General features: G+C 36.1%; 1 protein-coding gene across 3 annotated transcripts in view; it reads left to right on the forward strand.

Annotated features, from left to right (window-relative positions):
• The window catches only part of LOC127176302 (transcription factor COE3), a 139,534-nt gene that overhangs the window by 22,839 nt on the left and 99,075 nt on the right, over nucleotides 1-17,620 (forward strand). For all 3 annotated transcript variants that reach the window (XM_051127905.1, XM_051127906.1, XM_051127907.1), the window contains exons 5-6: nucleotides 4,333-4,406; nucleotides 12,247-12,315. In XM_051127905.1, coding sequence (XP_050983862.1) covers nucleotides 4,333-4,406; nucleotides 12,247-12,315 — 143 coding nt within the window. The remainder of the gene's footprint in view (nucleotides 1-4,332; nucleotides 4,407-12,246; nucleotides 12,316-17,620) is intronic.

Here is a 17,620-nt window from a genome sequence, read left to right on the forward strand (position 1 = left end):
CTATATTATTGCCTAGCAATGTGTTAATATTTGTATATATTTATTTTGTCACAAATTAACACATTTAAGTAACTTTTTTAATTTTTACAATTTTAAAATGTTTACATTTTTAAAATTTTACATTTTTAATTAACACAATGTCAACAAATTAACAAATTAATAATTAATAAAGTTTTATATACCTACTATAGTATATCTGTACTGTAAGTATATACAGCATTACAAATTTCAACTGCTTGATTGTTATATTGTCAAAAATGTAAACTATATTATTGCTTAGCGATGTATTAATATTTGCATATATTTTAAAATAATTTTTAATGATCAAAATTTTAACAAATTAATAATTAATAGTTAATATTTGTATATATTTTGTCACAATTTTGTTTGTAATTTAAAAATTTTTAATGAACAGATTTTTAACAAATTAATAACGTTTTATGCACCTACTAAAATATATCTATACTTTAAGTATATACAGTTTTACAAATCTCAACTGCTTGATTGTTATATTGTCAAAAATTTTAACTATATTATTACCTAGTGATGTATTAATATTTACATATATTTGCATATATTTTAAAATAATTTTTAATGATCAACTTTTTAACTTTTTTAACATTTTAATTAATGAAGTATTATGCACGTACTAAAGTATATCTATACTATAAGTATATATTATTGCCAACAACAATACAATTAATATATGACAATTAATATTTGTATATATTTATGTTGTCACAAATGAATAAATTTAATAAAAAAAAAAATATATATATATATATATTTTTAAATTAAATTTATTCATTCCTTTTTTTCATTTTTACATTTTTACAATTTTTTATTACCAAATTTGTAACAAATTAAATAACAAGATAATAAGTATATACACATAATATAAGTATATACAGCATTACAAATCTCAACTGCTTGATTGTTATATTGTCAAAAATGTAAACTATATTACTGCCTAGCAATGTATTAATATTTATATATATCTATTTTAACTTTAAAAATTGTTCATTAACTGCATTACAAATCTCAATTGCTTGATGGTTATATTGTCAAGAATGTAAACTACTGAATATTATTGCCTAGTCTTTTTTTTGTCACAAAATGAAACTATATTGCCTTGATCTTTATATAAAGTTGATGTATATGTATGTACAACTTTATCCGCACACTTACAGTACAGTATACTCACATAAAACGAAGTAGCAATATAGCAAATCTAAACTGCTTGATTGCTTGTATCGTCTCAAAATGTAAACTATACTATCATACAGCTCTAATCTGCTAAAAGAGACTATAAGTTGGGAAGATATTAAGAAATTATAACCTTGCTATAGCTGCTATACTGTATGAATGAATTTGACTTGACTAAAAGTGCATGTGATGAACCCCGCACAAATAAAAGTCCCATTAGAGATGCTTCTCATACTCAGTCCTGCACCTGCGTTCTTCGTTCCGTCATGAAACGGACCAGATTTCAACCCCCCCCGGTCTTCGTATGGCCTATCCTTTCCTCAGCCCAGCAGGTCCCACTGTCACAGTGTGTCAGCCTGTCTCAGATCAATATGGCAACCAGTTCCTCGACAAAGCATCAACCCCGGAGACCAATCAATAGGCCTTAATGTAGCTGCAGAGCCGACACGCTGGAGACAATAATCCTCCCGACGACAAAAAAGGGCTGTAGCTGTGCGCGCCCGTAAAATCCTTCCCCCCCGTCCGCGCACCAGGCTTTACATATGTGCATCAACAGCGAAGCTGCGAATATCGATCGAGAACAACCCGTCTTTCTTCTAATTGAGAAGATGAGGGAGAAGGATCTTGGTGGAGTTAGGCCGCCACCAATTTGAACGCTTCCCCAAAATGAATTTAGTGAAATAGTTTTGTACTGCTAATCGAAATATTTCTTGTAAGGTGAGATGACTTAATTAAGGTACCAGGAAAGAGCGTGTTTGGAGTTCATGGAAGAGTTGTAACACTATTCCATATCGCTGGAGTCAGACGCGCTTGAAGAACCGGGGTGGGGCCACTACTTTGGCGCCAGCGATGTGAATCAAGAACGATGATATATAAATATCGACCCGATCCACCTCTCGACCCCCTCCGATCCCAAATCCCCTCCCCCTTCGACAAAAATGGAGGATGGTGATGAAGAGGAAGAGACTTTCATAGGCAGCGGAGAGAAAGATCAATAATGTAGAAGTGGTCGTTATACTAAAAGTATTGTTCCCTAGGGCGTTGGGTCAACCCCGTCTGGCCGACTGACCAGAGTTGAGTACGATGGCGGATAGTTTGAGGTGGATTGTGATGTGCGTTCGTTATGTGTGTGTGTTTATGATGGATTCATCTTTGCTGGTGATGGGGATGAGGTCTTGTAGAAGGGGGGCGAGTCCTTTAACTTCCTTGATATGCACCGATCATCCGTCATTCAGGCCAGGCGTGACAGCCCGATGACGGATGCCTGGGAGGAGGCCTCTCTTTCGGGGCCTGGCTGGCCATCTGGCTGCTCGGGGTGGATGCTGATGGGGAGAACGGGAAGATTGTTACTCCACATGAGCCCCAGCAGAGTCTGGATCCCCCTCGGTTCGCCGCATACGTCCAGTCGCCGTTGACCAGATTTAGCTTTTAGCATATGTTAAAGTTGTCAGCATGCTTCGAACCAAAACATGACTAATGACCAGGTGTCAGCATCCTGCACATCTTGAGCAATCGCTGGATTCAGGATGAGCTGAAGTAGGAGTTCAGCCAAGTCACAAAACTAGATGACTGAATAGCAAAGACTGAATAAGTTGATCGAATGTAACAGTACAGACATTTATAATGTTGCAAATGATTTCCTGCTTATCAAAGTGGCTTGAAACGAATTCCACTAAAATATTAAGCGGCACAACTGTTTTCAGCATTGATGAATATGATAAAGAATGTTTCTTGATCACCAAAAACAACATACTAGAATGATTTCTAAAGGATCATGTGACTCTGAAGACTGGAGAAATGATGCTGAAAATTCAGCTTTGCCATCACACAAATAAATTACATTTTAAAATATATTAAAATAGAAAACAGCTGTTTTAAATTGTAACAAAATTTCACAATATGAATGATTTTACTGTTTTTTTGTTGTTTGTTTGTTTGTTTGTTTAAACACATAAATGCAATCTTGCATTTTTTTCAAACTGTTGAACGGTAGTGTATTTTGCGGTAAACACATTCAAAGCACTACTGGGGCAAGTTGTCACATTGTATTTTCAATAGCTTTTTTGTAGCTAAACACTTTATGATATGTGACTAAAGAGAAAAAAACTCTAAGAAATATTCACTGGAATAAAAAGTGTGACAAATAACCATAGTCTGGATTACCAAGTATAAACATTTACATTCTCTTAAATAAACCAATTAACTTTATATACACTGCCAGTCAAAAGTTTTTGAACCGTAAGATTTGAAGTTTTTTTTTTTTTTTTTTTTTTTTTTAAATAAGTCCGTTCTCCTCTCCAAGCCTGCATTTATTTGATCCAAAGTGCAGCAAAAACAGTACAATTTTTGAAATATTGTTGCTATTTATAGTCTTTAGTGTCACATGATTCTGTAGAAATCATTCTAAAATGATGATTTGCTGTTCAAGAAGCATTTTTTTAAATTATTATTATCAATATTTAAAACAGTTTAATACATTTATTTAGGATTATATATATTATATTATTATTATAAATAGAAAGGTCCGAAGATCAGCATTAATCTGACATAAAAATCAACATTATACATAAAAAAACATAAAAAAAAAAAAAAAAAAAGACTATACCATTTGAAAGCTTGGAGTCAGTGTATATATATATATATATATGGGAAAGAATTAGAAATTAGAAATTAATAGAAATTAATACTTTTATTTAGCAAGAATGCTTTAAACTGATCAAAAGATATAAAGATATTTATACTGTTACAAAAGATTTCTATTTCAGATAAATGCTGTTCTTCTGAACTTTCTATTCATCAAAGAAACCTGAAGCAGCAGATCAGAATATTAGAATAAATTTCCAAGGATCAATAATGATGCTAAAATAATGATGCTAAAAATTCAGCTTTGAAATCACAGGAATAAATTACATTTCAATATATATTCAAATAGAAAGCAGTTATTTTAAATAGTAAAAATATTTAAAAATGTTACTGTTTTTGCAGCACTTTGGATCAAATAAATGCAGGTTTGGTGAGCAGAAGAGACTTGTTCAAAAGACTTTAAAAATCTTACTGTACAAAAACTTTTGACTGGTAGTGAATGTTTAAAAATAAAATTAATTTCTCTCTCTTTCTTCCTTTTAGCCAATCCTTTATGAAGGCCAAGACAAAAACCCAGAGATGTGTCGTGTTCTCCTCACCCATGAGATCATGTGCAGGTCAGTTAATATTTACCTCTCATTTCTCAAAAGAACAATCTGAGACTTCCACAACAAACACAGCCCTGCTCATATTGGAAGCACTAACATATTGAACACAGCGTAACATGTTTTTAAAGTATCTTTTAATGCCTTATTAATTCCTTTTTTATTATTTAACAAGAAAAAATGTATTACGCCTCATATTACTGATCACGATTCAGTATCACTGTGTGAGAGAGGCTTTAGAAGAATATTAACATATGGTTTGGGAGTTCAGCTCACGGGTGTACCGCAGGGTTGCATAGGTGGGCCTATGCGATTCTTCCCGCTCCACTGTGAAGTCCTACAGGGCCTTCCTCATTACATTGACCTTAATGCAGTGTAATTATGGGTTCACAGTGGGCTCGCGTAGCTGGAGGCCTGGATAGAGGTGTATTGTCCGTGAATTTTTGCCTGATGGCCATTGGAGGGGGGTGAGGATCTGTAGGGAAGCAAGGCTAGGGGGTCGAGGAAGTTAAGGGGGCTCAGATGCTGGCGTCTTGGGTAACGGGGGGCAAACTTAGAGTTAATAATGTAGTGAGGGGAAATGATGGAGCTTCGCTGGGCACCTGAGAGCCAGTGGGAGATGCAAATCCTCCAATAGAGTGCAGCAGTGATTATGTATTTTTGTAGGCCAGCCCTAAAGTTAGCATCACCCCTGCTCCCTCGACAAAAACCCAATAGGATTTTTCCATTCGCTTTTGGATTATTGCAGAAAATAAGCTCTGTGAGCAACAAAAGTGTATGATTCTTATACGTTTTGTTCATCAACAACTTTCTGAAGCCTAAATACAGTTTGGCTTGCAAATACGTCATCACTGCAGTATTTTTTATGTATTTAATGCTAATGTTCTTTGCTTTGCTCTAACAGAGATTTGCCAAGAACAGAGCCAGTCAATTATTATGGGGAGCCTGTCGAGTTATTAAAGTGTTGATGGGAATTTCAACACATTTCGAATCATTAAGATGGACTTTGCTAATTAAGTTCATCACAGAAGTGATTCCATCTGGCTGCCACCAGCACTACATAAATCTCACAAATGCTTCACCCTATAAAGTGGGCATCATCAGTACCAGAAAACTCACCTGTTTTACAGCACACAGCACTGGATGTTGGGTATTCGGTGCTATTTTCTCCCTCAAGGAACCGGGCTTTCTCGGAGATGATTTCGATACAGGTTCCATTTCCATAATGATGGCTCAGTTTGAGTCGGTCATTATGTGATTGAGTGTGATTATTAACTGCCTCCCCTGATGAATGGTGTGTTTCCATTCGCTAATGAGAGCGAGATGAGAGATATTTCCCCTGTCTCTCACTCCCAGGTGATAGAACTCTTTATCAGGGCCCTGACGGAGTCTGCCTCACCTGCAACACCCATCAACAGACTGAAAGCACAGCAGCTGTTCGTGGCAAACTTGATGGTCTCGTCCCAGACGTGAGGACGAGTGTCCTACGGTCCCTTTCAGTTATTACAAATAGCACTTGTTTAGGAGATCGTTTCCTTTGTGTGGTAAATGAGCTTAGCAAACAACTTTGACAGATTAATTGGCATCGCTTGTAAGCAGAGTTACAGTATTACCACATGAACATCATACTCACAGTCACCAGGAACTTTAAGGAGCATTGTTCCAGATTTAGCTGGTTAGCATGGCCTATTTTGCCCCTGCTGGTAGACATTGTAACTACACCATCTAACAGCACCTCAATTTGAAACTGTTAAAAAAAAAAAAAAATATATATATATATATATATATATATATATATATATATATATACACACACACAAAATACAGTATAATTTATGAGACAAACTTAAATTAATTTTAGTTTTTTTGGTATCTTAACGTAAAATAAAACAATAAACATTTTTTATTTATTTTTTATAAAAAATCATAAAAATAGTTATATCCAATGTGTCTGATGATTTTAGAATTATTATTATTATTAATATTATATTTTTAAAATTTATGCATATTATTATATGCTTTATTAGAGAGACTTTAATAAATTAATGTTATTATTATTATTATTATTTGTTACAATTTTCCTGTCACATTTTTAAACATTAAATACATAAAATAAATCTTAAAAATAGGTATCCGATTTGTCTTATTATTTTAGAATTATTATTATTAATATATTTTTATAATTTATAGTTTATATATATTATTATATAATTTATGAGAGAGACTTAAATTAATTTATATTATTATTATTATAATTTTACAATTTTCCTGTCGCCTTCTTTTTAAAAGACATTAAAAAGATAAATAAATCATAAAAATAGGTATATCCAGTTTGTCTAATTATTTTAGATTTATTATTAATTATATTTTTATAATTTATATATATATATATATATATATATATATACATAATTTATGAGAGAGACTTAAATTAATTTGTATTATTATTATTATTATTATTATTTATTACATTTTTCCCGTTGGCTTCTTTTTTGGCATCTAATGTAAAATAAATCAATACACATTAGATAGATAAATAAAATAAATCATAAAAATAGGTATATCCAATGTGTCTGATTATTTTAGAATTAATTAGAATTAATTAGAATTATATATATATATATATATATATATATACATATTATTACAGAATATATGAGAGAAACTTAATTTATTACCATTTTACTGTTGGCTGCTTTTTTGGGATCTTATGTAAAATAAACCAATAAACATTAGATAGATAAATAAAATTTATATATATATAATTATATATATAATTTTTCCTGCCAGCTGTTTTTTCGGCGGTCATATGTGAAAATCAAGAAATAATAGATAGATAAATAAAATAAATCGTAATAATAGGTATATCCATATGTATATATGTCTAATTATTTTGGAATTTTTATTATTATTATTTATTACATCTATATACTTTTTATGTTGGTTTTAATTTGGTAGACAGTAATACATTTTCATGATACGTTATCATTTTTACATACAAATAACTGTGTATTTTTGGGGCACATTTTGCCCCTTAATTAAAAAGTTTTGACTCTGTAATGTACTGTAGGAAGTAATTTGTCGTGGGACAGGACTTGGTCTGTCTTTAACCATTCAAGGTCCTTCCTGCTCATCCCAATGACTTGAAACTGGCACTTCAGAGTCTCCAAATGAGGCCTCGCAGCGGTTAGTTGGCATGGCGCACCTACAAAATCATGGCGCGCGGTGCACAGTGGGCACGGACTGGTCTCTGTCCGCCAGTCTGGATGAGGATGCAGTGTTGGAGAGCTCTGCCATCGGCTCTCACCCTCCAGTCAGGCAGCCTGGTGCATATGATTAGCCCTGGCCGCATCCTCTCTGTGCCTGGCTGGGTAATTACAACACTTGGCCTTTGAAAACAAGCCCTCTATTGACATCCATTCGCTCTGTCCTTCTCTATCGTTTCATGTCTTATCTTACTCCTTCAGCATGTTCCACTCTATCTGATATTAGTCTTAAGATTCCCCAGGGAAGCTTTGAAGGCTGTTTTTTCACGAGCTCCGCTCTGATATTGCGCCCTCGCCCGATAAACCCACCTTTTTAGTTTTGGAGTGAATCTACTTCAGGATAGCGTCTGGTGGACTAGCGAGGGCCACGGTGGAGATAGCAAGCTGAGTAGGTAGCTCTTAAAGCATCTGTTGACTAATCAGTAGGAGCGACCGGAGCCGGTGCCTCTTTGCAGTAGCACAGCTTGTCCTGTGCTCGTTTCAGGAGTTTGTGGTTGGAGGAACGTTTGTTTTCGTGGTTCTGGCCCTTCGTCATTAGCCAAGCCAGGGCTAGCCTGCTCAGGCCCTGGAGGGAACGCCATTAAGGCCACATTACGGACGCTCCGCCAAGGTTTGTTTTTGCGAACGGGGGCCCGGGCCTCCCTCCGGATCTGGCTGTGCTCCTGGGGTCCAGTTTGTTTATAACACTTCTTTCGCAGTTTGAGGAGGTTGTCACCACAGCCTCACCATTGGGTTTCCAATGCTAATTGGTCTCCTGGAAGTTTGCTAATGGTTCCAAGTAGCTGGGGGAATAAATTATGGTGGCGCGCTCTATGGCAACAGTCACACACACAAAGAACAGGAAAACAACGAACGCTTCATGTTTTTTCAGGTTCTTAAAGATCAAACGATGTGATAAATGATTCATAAAGTCAGATCGTTTTGCATTCAGTGGCTCTAAGTGAGGATTATTTGTCAAATGGCAATCTAATGCATGACAGCATGAAGCAAGTAGGATGAATATATCAGGAGTCTTAGTGGTCGGAAAAATCCATACAATATGATTTGAAGTTATTGCTTAGCTAATCTTAATCGAGGGTAATGATTTTTTTGTTTCAGCATCTACTTCATCATTTCATCAAACTGGGTAGAGAAAAATGGAGTAGATACTGCAACAACCACAATGCTATTCAGGAGCAGCAGTGCTTCGTGATTCATTTTTATTATGCTTTGTCATTATTCAAAAAATACTTTTTTTTTCAAATATTGTATTATATTATATTATATTATATTATATTATATTATATTATATTATATTATATTATATTATATTATTTGTATTATATATATGCTTTTATTAAGGATATAAATTTAAATTTATGTTATTTATTACTTTATTTATTATATTGATAATCCTACATATCTGTGTCTCATATTATATTATATTATATTATATTATTAATATAAATTATATATGTTTTTTAACAATGTAAAGAATTCTTTATTTAAATATGTGACCCTGGACCACAAAACCAGTCATAAGGGTAAATTTAGTTTGTATTATATTATATTATATTATATTATTAATATAAATTATACATGTTTTTAACAATATAAATTTATTTTTTTAATTTAAATCTGTGACCCTCGACAACAAAACCAGTCGTAAGGGTACATTTTTTAAATTGAAATCTGTACATCATCTGAAATAATAAGCTTTCCATTGATGTATGGTTTGTTGGGATAGGACAATATTTGGCTGCGATACAACTATTTGAAAATCTGGAATCTGAGGGTGCAAAAAAAAAAAAAAAGAAATATTGAGAAAATTGCCTGTAAAGTTGTCCAAATTAGGTTCTTAGCCATGCGTATTACTAATCAAAAATTAAGTTTTGATATATTTATGGTAGGAAATTTAGAAAATATCTTCCTGGAACATGATTTTTACTTAATATCCTAATGATTTTTGGCATAAAACAAAAGATGATATTTTTGACCCATGCAATGTATTGTTGGCTATAGCTACACATATACCTGTGCTACTTACAACTGGTTTTGTGGTCCAGTGTCACATATATTGTGTATAATAATATATAATATTATATCACAACATATATTATTACAAAAAAAATACACTGCGATTATTTATTATATTGATAGACCAGAATTCTTAAGGTTATCTGTGTTGCTTGCTGTAAGAAGTCAGTCCTGCAGGAAACACTCCTGCGAAAATATTTCTCATCTGACTGATGATCTCAAGCTGATGAGATTAAACTTAATTGGAACCATTTTCACAAAGCAGGCGGCACCAGTGGTCTCACCAGTTTGGTTGGCAAGGGGTGAATGGGCTAGGCGGGATGTATTTAGGGGAACCACATGCCACCAGATGAGGTGCCAGCCTGGGGCGAGGGCATGGGCAAGGGCAGAGGTGATGACAGTGTTGGAGAAGAGCATTTGGGAGAGAGCCGCTGCACCAGGACTTCTCTGGGTGCTGTCCAAACTGTCAGAGGCTGGCTGAGTGACCTTGGCGGGGGCCCAGCCCAGCTGGAGCACAGGGCGAGAGGAGAAAGAGGGCGACCTGTCAGGCAGCCACCAGCTTGAGAAAGACTTGCCGGTCACCACATAGCTCCATCCCTATCTCTACAAGAGCATTTCTTCTAAGCACGAAAGGAAATCTCAGAACTCTTTTTTTGGACGCTCATACATAATTCTATGGTTATTGAGCTTTTTTGTCCTTTTTCTTTGGTTCCAATTCAAGTCACTGCACTCAAATTCTGTATTTATAAAATCTAATTGATCACCAAGCTGCATCACTAAGATACAGTCACTGTTGTGTGTTGCTCTCTAAAACAATAGTAAATATAAATAAGTATATAATTATATGGGCCATTCTATAGAATTGGTGCAAACTGCTGTCCCACAACCAAAAAACAAATTTAAAAAACATTTAAGTAATTAAATCTTAGATGTTTACTAAGATCCTTTTATTATCTATTGAAACCCACAATAATATTTAAAATATCAGTAAGCTTAATTTATATATATTGGGTACTTTCAGGAGGTGGCTGTCCCAAACTCTAACAACTAAATTTCAACTATATTTTTTGCATTTTATTACATTATTGTTTGATAATGATTAAAAAAATTCAAAATATTTTCTTTGAAAATTATGAAACTTTAGGTAGAAAAATGGGTTTTCATGTCACTACCGAAAGAGTGTATGTTTTAGTCCATTGGCTGAGACTGATTTTAACTACACCCCTACATTTATAATTGGGAAATATTCATGTGTCCCTCTGCTCTCATAGCTACATGGTGAGTGTATGGGTAAATGTGTTCAAAAGTATGAAAAATCTCCGTGTAACTTTAAAGAACGTCACTGCTGAACACAATTTTTCTGCACTTAAGCACGTTTTTTTAGGAATTATTCTTTAACGTTTAGTTTTTATATGTGTACCACTGTTCAGAACTGTGCTAGCTAACCATGTGCTGATTAGCAACTTTAAGCTAGCTTTAAAAGTATCTAAAATTGTCCCTACAAAAACAGTCACTACCGAAATATTTGGTGGCGTTTCAGTAATGACATCTTTGTTTTTTGGGGAATTATTTAATAACATTTAGTTTTTATATGTGGACAGCTGTTCATAACTGTGCTAGCTAACCATGTGCTGATTAGCATCTTTGAGCTAGGTTCAAAATAAATCTAAAAATGTCACTAAAATCTACAGTTGTCACTATACCGAAACAGTCACGACCGAAACATTTGGTGAAGTTTCAGTAGTGACATCTTTCTTTTTTTTTTTTTGGGTGTTATTCCAGAAAATTGTCACTACTGTAACAGTCAAAATCGAAAAATGTCATAACTGTTTCAGTAGTGACAAAAGGAAACACAATCCTTTTTTGTGGGGGGAAATAAACAACATTTTTGTACCGTTATGCACATTTCTAGTAGTGTTTTAGTATGCAGGTTAAAATTCTGTAATGTGATGTTGTCGCTACCAAAACATTACTGTCACTACCAAAACATGGGATGTTTTGTCAAAAATAAAGTTTTCTGAATTATCAACAATTATAACAAGATGTTATGAAAGTGTTTGAAAATCATCGTGATCAACTTTTCGCCTTTTACGTCAAAAAATTGAATTCTAAGTACAACGAATCTCATAAATTACACTTGAAATATAGTTAAAATTAAAATTGCTGTTGATTTACCTCTGAAAACCTTTTAATGAAATAGAAAAAAATATATATTTACAAGGAAGATGTAAGCAAAATCCTAATAGGTCAATATAACCCTTCTATTTAAATTATAATATTACTGTGTTTCGGTAGTGACAATTTTGAGGAGAGGACAAATATTTCAAAACTTTCTGAAAATACAATATGAGAATTAACTGCACAATTGCTAGAAATGTGTGCCTCGGATATTATACAATTTGCATACATACAAACGTTTCCAACTTTTGTAGAATGACCCATATTAGTAGAAAGAGAGAGATTGATATCTTTATTGATATCAGTACTGAGGTAGCAGGTCTCAGAAACATTCCTGTATTGATCCAACCCTATTAGATAGACGTGTAACTTCTGTCTTTTATCCATTTTAGCCGGTGTTGTGACAAGAAGAGCTGCGGGAACCGAAACGAGACGCCATCCGATCCTGTCATCATCGACAGGTAAGAGCATGTTTTATCTTCCTCTTGCCCTCCAAAATGAAAAAAACGGCAGATATTTTATTAATACGCATTTTGGGGGGCAAATCCGCATCCCACAGCAGGCCATAATCAGCCTTGCCGCCAAGTGAGTGAAGACACTTTGTGTAGACATGCTCCTCTTGACAAACGCAGCTCTCGCAGCAAGGGATTCTGAAACATTTAGAGATATTGAATATATTGCATGATTCCCATCAGTTTTGCTACATGTTTTTAGTTTTAGGTGCTCTAACTGCTTATCCCGTTCTGAATAGCATCTCTCAAACTCTTTACCCTGTTGACTGGACTTGTACTAAAAGCGTCTGCAGGGAGGTTCTGTAATGACTGGAATGGAGTGGATACGATTGTGTGAGAGAGTGTGCACTTCCAAACAGGACAGCAGTGAGAGTGTCCTCCTAGGGCACAGGGGTCATTACCAAATCCATGTTGGCTCGTTAGACTGGCCTTGGAGCGTATCCAGCGGACAGAAGTGAAGGGAGCCGGAAATCAGTGACCCTCCCTCTTTCTCAACACACACACACTTACAAAAGCGTGTACGCACAAGCACACACGAAATCTTCTCACCTCTAGCTGCCATGGAGTGCATCTGATTGGTGTAAGGTCCGAACCTGCAGAGATGATGTCACCTTTTCATGCTCTCGGTGTCGTTTATGGAATGTACCATTATTTAGCCGCTCAGTAAATGACAAAACCCTGCGGCCGTTATTGCGGCCGCGCCGGCAAACAAACTACCAATAATGCCAATTTACTAACAACCGACGGGGCGAGAGAACCATCAAAGGCGCGACAAAATACGACAAAAGCGTGCGCGAGAGCGTTTGAATTTTTCATCTCTCTACAATGAGGCTGATATTGCCGTCTGAAATGTTTCCTCTGGGAGTAGTCGGAATGAATGGCGCTACGTGGGGGCTGAATCGCTGATGTCTAGCGTGCGTGCGTGTGTGTGTGTGCGCCAGCCACATCCGAACTCCTCATTACGCTGACCAAAACCCATTCTAAAGTGTTTACGGGTGACAGCGGATGCGTGTGATTTAAGACGGACCGGTCCATACGACTGCATTTTAGCGCCCTATTAAGATGGGCAGTATTTATAGGAGCGCCGCCCTGAGCTCCTTAAACCAACAGATAAATCAGTTCGGCGCGAGGGACGGCCGCCGGCCCACCATGCAAATCAGCTGTAGCGCCCGTCACTGTAAAAGGCTTAATGACGGCCATTCATCCTGGCCTCCACAGTCTCTACCTTTGTTTCAAGCACAGATCTGCTCTGTAAATCAAGACCTGCTGCGCACGGCTGTGCGGGCCCATGCATCACAAATAAGAGCCCTCGCACGCACGCGCGCACGCTTGCATTAACACAACCGGACCTGGTGGCGTTCGAAGGAATCATTTTTCACGCCTGCCTCTCCTTTAGTTTACCCTCATCAATTTTGCCCCATTGATCGTGATGTTTACCGCTAATGGGGACGATAAACAACAACAAACAAAGAGCTTCGCTTGATTCTTTTTGATTTCGGCCCATTATTGACTGTCACAGGAAATAAGCCAATTACGGTGACACAGTCACTTCCTGTCCCGGCTTTGAATCTGTTCACGAGTCCACTTAGTTAGGGGGTTAAATGTGGGTCAGAAAGGTCAGGGGTCGTATCTCACGACCCCTTTACTTACACAAACCGGGAAGCGCTTGCATTACATGCCATTTGCACATCAAGAAGTGCTTGAGCGATGATAGGCTGGGTGAAATATCGCTCGGCGAGCTTTAAAACAGGTGTTAGTACAAGCTAATATTGCAATTAGATCGTCCAGAGAGTTCTCTTAGTTGGACGATAAATTGTGAGGTGCTGTCAGGGCTTATAGCAGGATGGGGGGAGTTTGGTCTAATTACCTTCTTTTGCACTCCGCCCATTCAGTCTGGAATATGATCGTCATAATTTGCTTCTTTTTCATTTTGAGTCGTGCGCAAGGAGTGAAGCATTGAAATAAAACTATAAAAAGGTTTAACATCCATTTCCATGTGACCTTTTTGACCTTTGATCCATGTCTGTGTTCACAAAGTGTCTCTCCTCTCGTGTCTTCATCAGGAATGCATGTTTTCGTGAACGTCCTGTATGGCACAAATTAGTAGATGTGTGAAAGTGAAGGCAGTTCTTGAGACGTGCGTTGAGTGTAATAGTTTTTATATGCAGCGAAGCTCAAAAATCTGGGAAATCTTGGAGTAAAAAATAATTTGAATGGAAATAAAAAATTTATTGGGTTTTAAAATTTAATTTATTCCTGTGATTTCAAAGTTGAATTTTTAGCATCATTACTCCAGTCACATGATCCTTCAGAAATCATTCTAATATTCTGATTTGCTGCTCAACAACATTTATTATTATGTTGAAAACAGCTGAGTAGATTTTTTTCAGGTTTCTTTGATGAATAGAAAGTTCAGAATAACCACATTTATCTGATATAGAAATCTTTTGTAATATTATAAATGTCTTTTTCATCACTTTTGATCAATTTACTGTAAAGCATTCTTGCTAAACTTTAAGTAATCATAATTTAATAAATTCAAGTTAGTCCAACTTAAAAATAAAAAGTGACCACAGCACATTTTCTTTTGTTTCAATAACTTTTATTTGTCAATGTAACTCAGAATTGTCATGTTCACTTAACTTTTTTTTTTAAATTACACATGAAGTTTATTTACTTATTAATTTAAAGGTAGACGTTTTTTTTTTTCATTTTTTTAAGTTACGTAAACTTTTCGCTTTTTACAGCGAAAATAAAAACATTCATTTTTTTTAGTATAGTGTATAATGCTACAAAAGCTTTTTATTTTTAAATATATGTTGATCTTTGCATTTGAAAAAATGTACTCAACTGTTTAAAATATTAATAAAATAATAATAAAAATGCTTCTTGGACAGCAAATCATATTAGATAATATGAAATCATAGCAGCAAATATTAGAATGATTTCTGAAGGATCATGTGACACTGAAGACTGGAGTAATGATGCTGAAAATTTAGCTTTGATCACAGAAATAAATTACATTTTAAATAGTAAAAATTTGTTTTAAATAGTAAAAATATTTCCAAATTTTTGTTTTCGTTTTGTGTTTTTTGCTGTACTTCAGATCAAATAAATGCAGGCTTGGTGAGCAGAAGAGACTTCTTTAAAAAACATTAAAAATCTTACTGTTCAAAAACTTTTGACTGGTAGTGTATATGTAAAAATATTATATTAATAAATAAGAATATTTAAAAAAAATTGATAGTACAGAAACAGAGCCCTTCCCTTTCCTTGATTATTTATATGTGTGCTTACGTCAGAACTTAACCCTACGTTTGACCGTTTGTATAGGATTATATCTACACATATATACAAACGTGCATGTGTGTGACTTAATCTTAACCCTTTGTTTGACTGTTTGGACGCATTAGAGCTGTGTGCGGTTGTACATATGTGTGCATGTCTATGTCAGAGCTTAACCCTGTGGGGGTGGCTGCTGGTTTTTGGTTATCAGCCTCTCTGGACTCTTCCCAGCAATCGCGTTCTATTGATCGAGCTGCGCGCCCATCGGTGCCGGCCAGATTAAGAGTATAGATTTGCAATAAAAGAAGGACATTACTGGGCAGCCTGGGTAAAATTGAAAAAAATGATGAGCTCTTGGAAGTGGAGATGAGTCAGAGGCAGAAGAGAAGGGTGTTAAAGAGGCAGATTTTATGTACGTGTGTGTTAGAGATACGTTACAGGCCGATACTGTACATGTATGACATTATACACTCAGGACTTGGGAGTCTTTAATGTGCCTTAATGTGGAATATCAAGAGGAGTGATGCAACTGTTTTATTGATTAATCATTTTTAGAGTAATAATTGTATCTGTCACAAAAGCATAATTTTATTATCACATAAAATGCTTCTTAAAGGAACAGAAACAATTTATTCACCCTCCGCTTGTTCTAAACCTATATGAGTTTCTTTCGTCTGAGCACAAATAAGACATTTTGAAAAATGTTGGTAACCAAACAGCTGACGGTAGCCATTGACTTCCATCAGTCAATGGCTACCGTCAACCAATTTTGGAGTGAACTGTCCCTTTAAGCGGACATTTGTACTATCTGTGCTACTAGTTGGAAATATAAAGTAGATTCGGCATATATTGTTTAAGTGTTTTATGTTGGTTTCATACTAGGTCTGTCTGTTATGCAGGGTTGTTTTAGTGTGTGTGTGTTGTATGTGTGAAATATGAATGATCATGGTGTGTTGTAGGGGCAGGTGGCCCGTTTGGCTGGTTCAATAATTCAGTACATCCTGTCTCTCACAGAGGGACCCGTCTTGCCCCCCATTCCATCCTCATACACACTTCTGTGGAATACAGAAGAAGAAACAAGAGTATGAAAAGAACGCTAGAAAGAGAGAGCGGTTTTTGAGTATTCTGCAGTGGCATGGCTGTAGCCCTGGTGGTGGCACTCTGATAAAAACAGTGACAGATGCAGGTGAAATGAGGCCAGTCGCCATGACGATGTGGAGCGTAAAGTTCCCATAGCGCTTCTAGAATGGTCATCTCTCATTAACCCTGAGTCTATTGAGCCATTTTTACCCAAAGCACCCCCATCAACTGTAGAAGTGATTGCGAACACAATCATTCCTGCGCTTTTAGCCTACACTCGAAAAGATATTATATTCTTGTGCTTTGGAGATGACGGGAGAATGGGATAATGACGTGTTGCGAGCCTAATTCAAACCCATTCCGCCCACAGAAGCACCACAGCTCTGGGCAGTGACTCTGATACGTGTCATATCTGATCATTTCAGCACTAATCGTGCAGCCACAATGTGTTTTTATCTTAGCCGTTACACGGCGATGACCTTGAGTGGCCGACTGAGAGGATTGAAGGGAAATACGGCAGTCGCTGTTTGTGCTGTAGACCTCTCCTCTTTCATGCGGGCTATCCGTTTCAACTCTCGCTACACCAGCTACACAGCCAGGTCGCAAAATAGAAAGCCACACAACCACAAGCACCTTCCCTCTCGCTTCTGTTGTTACAGTCTCACCCTCTGCCGCACAGAAGCCTCCAACAGAAGGTTAACTCACTGTAACTTATCTGGAGCACAAGCGTCCTCCTGGACTTGGATGTTTACTGGCTTGTTGCTGCAGTATCATCCATGTGTGCCACATGTGAAGGCTTTCTCCTAAAGCTGCTGAATTGTTAGTTCAATCCTAAATGCATTCTGTGTTCAAAGCCGAAACATTAGTAGTTTGGCCAGACCATGACCTG

Source organism: Labeo rohita, chromosome 14 (assembly GCF_022985175.1).
Source record: "Labeo rohita strain BAU-BD-2019 chromosome 14, IGBB_LRoh.1.0, whole genome shotgun sequence".
Lineage (NCBI taxonomy): Eukaryota > Metazoa > Chordata > Actinopteri > Cypriniformes > Cyprinidae > Labeo > Labeo rohita.